The sequence below is a fragment of the Salvelinus namaycush genome, chromosome 3 (genome assembly GCF_016432855.1).
Source record: "Salvelinus namaycush isolate Seneca chromosome 3, SaNama_1.0, whole genome shotgun sequence".
Classification (NCBI taxonomy): Eukaryota; Metazoa; Chordata; class Actinopteri; order Salmoniformes; family Salmonidae; genus Salvelinus; species Salvelinus namaycush.
Genome location: NC_052309.1, coordinates 48,430,613 through 48,438,449, shown reverse-complemented (window position 1 = coordinate 48,438,449; position 7,837 = coordinate 48,430,613). Strand labels below are relative to the sequence as shown.

General features: G+C 41.0%; 1 protein-coding gene across 1 annotated transcript; it reads right to left on the bottom strand.

The window, feature by feature from the left end:
* Positions 1 to 2,604: 2,604 nt before the first annotated feature.
* On the bottom strand, positions 2,605 to 6,990 carry LOC120044391 (interferon regulatory factor 1-like). Its single transcript, XM_038989019.1, has 8 exons — positions 6,851 to 6,990; positions 5,358 to 5,449; positions 5,014 to 5,113; positions 4,640 to 4,851; positions 4,204 to 4,438; positions 4,048 to 4,082; positions 3,761 to 3,890; positions 2,605 to 3,286 (listed from the first exon to the last, which is right to left on the bottom strand). The coding sequence occupies exons 2-8, from the start codon at positions 5,442 to 5,444 to the stop codon at positions 3,147 to 3,149; spliced, it is 939 nt and encodes a 312-aa protein (XP_038844947.1). The 5' UTR covers positions 5,445 to 5,449; positions 6,851 to 6,990; the 3' UTR covers positions 2,605 to 3,146.
* Between the last annotated feature and the right edge of the window lie 847 nt (positions 6,991 to 7,837).

The window sequence follows — 7,837 nt, the reverse complement described above, 5'->3', positions numbered from 1 at the left end:
CAAACTCCATTAGCATTATTGCACGAGTATTTGAATAAAAAATGAAATGTTTAAACAACTATACTATATATCCACATTTTATTATGATTCTGTATTTCTAGACTAGCTCAAATTCAGCACAGTTCTTTCAGCTCCAGTTTTAGAATGTCGACAAGATGGTTCAATACAGTCGTGGCCAAACGTTTTGAGAATGACACAAATATTAATTTTCACAAAGTTTGCTGCTTCAGTGTCTTTAGATATTTTTGTCAGATGTTACTATGGAATACTGAAGTATAATTACAAGCATTTCATAAGTGTCAAAGGATTTTATTGACAATTACATGAAGTTGATGCAAAGAGTCAATATTTGCAGTGTTGACCCTTCTTTTTCAAGACCTCTGCAATCTGCCCTGGCATGCTGTCAATTAACTTCTGTGCCACATCCTGACTGATGGCAGCCCATTCTTGCATAATCAATGCTTGGAGTTTGTCAGAATTTGTGGGTTTTGTTTGTCTACCCGCCTCTTGAGGATTGACCACAAATTCTCAATGGGATTAAGGTCTGGGGAGTTTCCTGGCCATGGACCCAAAATATCGATGTTTTGTTCCCCAAGCCATTTAGTTATCACTTTTGCCTTATGGCAAGGTGCTCCATCATGCTGGAAAAGGCATTGTTCGTCACCCAACTGTTCCTGGATAGTTGGGAGAAGTTGCTCTCGGGGATGTGTTGGTAACATTCTTTATTCATGGCTGTGTTCTTAGGCAAAATTGTGAGTGAGCCCACTCCCTTGGCTGAGAAGCAACCCCACACATGAATGGTCTCAGGATGCTTTACTGTTGGCATGACACAGGACTGATGTTAGCACTCACCTTGTCTTCTCTGGACAAGCTTTTTTCCAGATGCCCCTATTCAATCGGAAAGGGGATTCATAAGAGAAAATTACTTTACCCCAGTCCTCAGCAGTCCAATCCCTGTACCTTTTGCAGAATATCAGTCTGTCCCTGATGTTTCTCCTGGAGAGAAGTGGCTTCTTTGCTGCCCTTCTTGACACCAGGGCATCCTCCAAAAGTCTGCTGCCTGCTGCCATTCCTGAGCAAGCTCTGTACTGGTGGTGCCCCGATCCCGCAGCTGAATCAACTTTAGGAGACGGTCCTGGCGCTTGCTGGACTTTCTTGGGCGCCCTGAGGCCTTCTTCACAACAATTGAACCACTCTCCTTGAAGTTCTTGATGATCCGATAAATGGTTGCGTTAGGTGAAATCTTACTGGCAGCTATATCCTTGCCTGTGAAGCCCTTTTTGTGCAAAGCAATGATGACAGCACGTGTTTCCTTGCAGGTAACCATGTTTGACAGAGGAAGAGCAATGATTCCAAGCACCACCCTCCTTTTGAAGCTTCCAGTCTGTTATTCGAACTCAATCAGCATGACAGAGGGATCTCCAGCCTTGTCCTCGTCAACACTCGCACCTGTGTTAACAAGAGAATCACTGACATGATGTCAGCTGGTCCTTTTGTGGCAGGGCTGAAATGCAGTGGAAATGTTTTTGGGGATTCAGTTCATTTGCATGGCAAAGAGGGACTTTGCAATTAATTGCAATTCATCTGATCACTCTTCATAACATTCTGGAGTATATGCAAATTGCCATCATACAAACTGAGGCAGCAGACTTTGTGAAAATGTATATTTGTGTCATTCTCAAAACTTTTGGCCACGACTGTGTAATACAATGGACAATAAAATGTATACCTTGTATTAAGTACACTGAGATGATTTGACAAACTACCTAAATAGGAAATGAGAACAATTATAAAACATGGATTGTCTCCACCCACCTGTTTGTCTGCTTGCCTGTCTTGACTCTGAACCCACCTGCCTGACATACTGCCTGCCCTGACCTTGAACCTGCCTGCTACTCTGTACCTCCTGGACTCTGACCTTGTTATGATCTTTTGCCTGTCCACGACCATTCTCTTGCCTGCCCCTTGGATTATAATAAATATCACAGACTCTAACCATCTGCCTCCCGTGTCTGCATCTGGGTCTCGCCCTGTGCCCTTATATCTTCTGTGGAAAGCAGTTGCAAAAGTAGTTTGACCCGTTTCCGAGAAACGTTACAAACCTGACATGAAAAAATGTGCATCGGTATTCAAAAGTGTTTTATATGCTTGAGTCTGAGAAAGTAATTCCTCTCTAATTTATATAGTAGTGCAGTTTACAACAGCTGGGAATAATCATGTTATTTACACACAATGCTGTGTTAAATCCCCTTCAGCATTAAAAAAAAACTTTTATGCTCTGTTAAAAGCCCTGCCACTTTGAAGAATGGCAATAAGACTCCCTTCAAAACTAATCTGTTTCCAATAAATTGTTATTTTACAATTATTACATTGTAATTTACAATGTTACTATAACCTTGCATCAGGCTGTTGCCTGTTGCGCAGTGATGCATTGGACACTCAGCTCCCCATGTCTTAGATAGCTAACTCATCAGGTTATACAGGCTGTTCTCCCCTCATCAAAACCTCTCTAAAAGTATGTCATGTCAGATATAAATATTTTTTATATATTAAGTATAGTATACAATATATGAACTATACAGTATACACACAACTCACAATAGGTTGGCATTTAATTTAATTTATTTTGTACAACAAAAAAAATGACTTAAAAATATATATACAAATATACACAAAATGACATCTTTAACACCTTTCACCAAATGAACAGACATTTTCTCATAATAGTTTGTTATGAACGATTATCGCCCGTGAATATACTGCTGCATATCATATAGTGTGTAAATAACGGAACATTTTGTCACAGTGAAACAGAAAAACCTGATGTTGCTCATCCAAGCGGAGAGTTGATATGATGTTTTGGCAACGGACTAGGTGCCCTCATATCAACTATGGATCTTGTAAATGAGCTATTCACACTGAGTACAATACAGCTATGAGCCCGATTTAACAAAGAGTGGAAACACAGTAGAGAGTACCGGACATACTTCCTTTCAAAAATGCTACCTAAGGTTGTAGAGATCCTCCAACTGTCACAGAGCAGCATTCGTCAAATGGCAAAGATGGTGTAGCTTGAGGTCAGGAGATAAAGAAAAAGTCGGGAGTGAAGTCTTTTTGGTTCTGTTCGGGGTCTGAGAGAGCGGGGCTCAGAGTGGGCACGTGATCTGTTGGTGATAACTGGATGTGTTGCTGTTCAGTGAACAGTAGTCGTTGTAAGAGAGGATGTCGTCAATGATCGGTAGTCCTGAGATGAGTTCTGTGTACAGCCGCAGCTCTATTTCCGCCCCTGTCGGACAAAACAAAACAAAGGAGGTCAGGGATGCAAGAGAAACACAGCTGTAAGATGGTACAGACTTCTTCTTATGTTTTCGCAATATTGACAGCAGCCTTGTCAGATGATTGTTGATGCAATGACAAAAACTCAAGCTTAGACTCTGGTGTAATCATTCACTTCTATGTCTGCCATCTATTTACCATATATGCATTATCATGTTTCACACCTTATGCATATGAGAAGGAAATATTATTGATTGAAGGACTGGCCTCAATTGTCTCAGTGTTTTACATATGACAGTTTTGTTTAACAAATATGTTTCCAATTGCCTACGGAATCCAGAGTTTTCCTATTCCTTTTCCTGTCGTAGTCTTTCATTTTGACTAACAAATGTTTTACAAAGACAATGCATGCAGACAGGACGAAATCCTGCCGTTGAATACTACAGTGTAATTAACAGCCTGGATTCCATCCAGCGTGATTTACCTGAGTTATCACTCCATTGGCTCTCTGGACTGTGGTAAGACTCTGCAGTGTCGAAGGACTCTGCTGTGCCTGCTTCATTGGTCAGGAACCCCTTGTCGTTTACACTGCCTTGCTCCCAATGCTGTGTCATCTAAATGAGCAAAACACAGGTGATGAGCCTGGTTGAATGTTTGTTAGGTTTAACTGTGTTAGAATTTTTAGTATTCAATACAGAATATCTGGCAAACACGGCTATTCCTGATAATGACAAAAGCACACTGAACTTGTAGTGGTAGAGACAAACTTACCTCAATAAGGGTTTCTTGGTGACCGTCTTCATAGTCTGTAAAGTTGAAGAAGGACAATTGACATGAGCATTGTGCAAACCTCAATTTACATTTGCATCCCACACTCAAACACAAAGAGTTTCGTCAAACCCAAACATCTAGCAAGGTTAATCTTACCTGTGGGGTGGTCTGGTGACACTTGGAAAGATGTGTAGAAGTTGTTGGTGCTGTCTGGGCCTATTTCCACACTGCTGGAACACTCTGGAGCAAATGTAAAATCACCTAGGTTGTCTGTGCTGTCTACTATGCTTTCCTGTGTCATACTGTCCTCCTGCAGGTGTGTGTTGGTATTGAGGTCCTTGGGGCAATTGGTTTCGCTGTACGCCATTCCCTCTGTCTTGATCTGTGACCCCTAGAAGAGGCAATAGCAAAACATGAAGTAAGATTATAATGCTAATCTCTGTTGACACTGGCTTGGATACAGCCAGCTAAATAGACATGCACAGGTCTTTATATAGCAGAGGGAATACATTACTACAATGATGATAGGGATTGTAAAGTGGGTTGAAGGGATTCTAAAGCGGGTTGCAGTTAAAAAGGAATATAACTGTACCTTGTTATTTTTCTTTACATTGTTCGCTTTTGACCTCTTGTTATTTGGCTTAGAGTAGACGTTCTTCATTTTGTAGACGCGCACCGCTCCACTCCCTCTGTTGATGCTTTTGTCTTTCACTTCCTCTATGTCAGGAAGGGAGTTCATTGCACAGCGGAAATTAGCCTTCCATGTCTTAGGGTCTGGTTTAGTCTCGCCTTGTATGAATTTCCCTGCATCCACAGACAAGTAACATCATTGTTATTACGATGCAGTAAGTATATTGAAGGTGCTGAAGTGCATATTGTGCAGAGCATATGATGCATCTAGGTGAAATTACATTTTATTATGAGAGGGGCTATAGTAGGTAGTCTAGGTATGTGTTATTTGCTCACCTGTGTGCATGGCCCATTGCTTGAACAGACACGCGTCCTTGTTCAAGTCCCATCCGTGACGTGCAGCATGCTTCCAAGGGATGGAGAAAATCTTATTGTCCTGGACAAAAACCACAAAGCAATAGGTTTCAAATGAGCGCCTCCTATCTCTCCCCCCAGCTTCTCCTCTACATGCTTAGTTTTGAGTAGTCCTTCTCATGGGTAATAGTGCTTAATATGCTTTGAGCTGTCAATGTCTGGACTAAGTTCTCTTCTTACAATGAGTGTCCGCCACTGCAATGTTTCAGGGAGTATTTATTTCCATTGTACATAAAAATGCATTAGTAGAGTCTGATGAGTCTTACCTTGTCCATCCACACCAATCCACTGATGGAGTTGGACTCAATCTTTTCCTCCAACCAAGGCCTCATTCTCATCCTAGACACAGGCATGGTTCCTGGGAGAGCAAGGAGAATAGATTAGCTCCGTTTTAGCCACATGGCTTGTGAAATGTGAGGTGGATGTACAAGCATGTTACTCAGGCCCTCCCACTGCCCTTCTCAGTTAGTGCAGATGTTTAGTGCAGTGAAGCTCATGACCTAGCCTTGGCAGACGATAGTGGGAACTAGACCTGCACTATAGTCTGAGATTAATGTGCATTCCAAGTAAACACTCCTGTCCCCCTTGGACCGGCTCATACATCAAGCATCCTCCATTCAGGCTGCAAAGGCATCATTTATTTCCGTAACTATCATTAACGGCGAGCTGCCGGGAAAATATGTCTACTGTCTTAATAAAACACCATTATATATTACCATTTCGTATTTTAGAACAATTTAGGATGTTGCACAACGCGTTCAGCGAAGGGTGTACAACATCCTAAATTGCCCGAAAATACGAAAATGGTGGTGGCAAATTGTGTTTTATTAAAACAGAACACATATTTTCCGGGGGTTCGCCATTAAAGATAGTTAAGGACGGGAATTGTGCCTTTACAGTCTGAATGGGGGATGCCGGTCCAGGAGAAGCACAAGTTTAGTATCGGGAATGCATATCAATTCTAGACTATATGCAGCCCTAGCGCCCACTATCGGATGCCTAATCTAGTCATGACCAGGAAGTGTGATGTAGCCATGACCATTGCCAACGAGTGTCAAATTACTGGACTATCCAAATCAGTGAAAGAAAGCAGTACTAGTATGTCTGTCATGTGCATTTAATAGGACTACATTGAACGTCTTTAAAATTATTTTTCATTGTCTTATTCAAGCACTTAAAGAGTTTGGTTATATCTGGTGCATCCCAGGTTAAATGGAGCAGGTTCTTTAGAAGTACTTAAAAAGAACACGATGGACATACATATTCAACCAATAACAAGTATGCACACTCTGATCATGCACTGAACAAGCGAACGGATTAAAACCAATGCATTACAGTGCCTAGATACGTTACAAACCGTGTTACACCTAGACCTACTAAAACGTGCAATTATTTATATTTTAACTAGAACTCTTGAAAAGTCATAATATACTACTGCAATGTTGTATTAGCTACTTGCATTACTTCGGCTAGGTTAATTCGCGAACAGGTTGGTTGACCGTACCGCCAAAACCCTTTGCTTTTAGGCGCGTTCGTGTCAGTGTAATATTATCTGTCAAAATATGTGGGCTATGCCCAATGACAAGACGCACGCTGCTGCACACGCGTTAAAACAAATGCGAGTCAATATAAAAAAAAAATGCCTATAGGCCTACTATAAATACAAACTATATCGTCTATAAATATGTACAAAGAGAACTATGAGCACAGTTTATATGTAGCCTAGTAGTGCATGCAATAAGAAAAGAAAATCACTTACAGCTGCAATATGATGTCGCTTAATCCGATTGATTAGAAATGTAGCCTAAAAGCAGGTATTCTCTTTTGTAAAGATGGAGCGAGATGTTGTTCCTCTGTTATTCCTTGTAATATCCACTCTGGTCTTCATTGACAGTGTGTACACTGCTGAAGGAACAGTGGTTTTTATACAGAGATGCTGGGACTTCCCCACTTAGTAGCATGCATACGGTTTTGGCAGCTGTCCGCGTCTGCGCCGAATGTCACAACAAGGACGGCGCGCTCAAACTACAGGCAACCTGATTTCCGAGAAATCATGCTGTTGTGAGCGAAGCTATGGTCGTCGTGAAAAGGCGTGAACAGACCCAATAAAATAGCCATGCATGTTGATCGTAGCAGTATCATGAAGTATAATTTACAATATCTAGGCTTTTTATGTCTTATTGTTTTCAGTGAAAATTAATAATTCTGCATGACTATTGATAGTTTATTAATTTAACTTGTGCTTATAGAATATGTAGAGATGATGTATAGTACACATAGGCTATCTTATCAGTTAAGTAATCATCCCACACGTATTCCTATAATTTAATTGAATGCAGTCGATTATCCCCAATAATGAGACAATATTAGAGAATACGATTCCATTATTTAATTGCATAACTATGCCAAATGCAAGCAGTGGGTGAGTGGCCTATGCTTTTTTTGTTATTGGTGCAATTATGTCCCGCAAAGCATCAATAGCCCAGGCATAGGCAAGTCCTTTTTAAATAAATCGCAGCCGAACTGAGAAGTCGCGCTTTTCCGGGAAATGGTGTAGGTATTAAAAGCACCGACAGGGGTAGTGTTGACTTGTTAATTAAATTGGTACAGGGTGCCACAGACTCCAGTCAGACTTCATGTAAGTCACTGCTGACACGAGCTGCTTGTTTACAAAAGAAAGCACGTATATCAATTGCCAACTGCTACAAAGTTAAGCAATCATGTTATGTATTACTATTCAAGAATT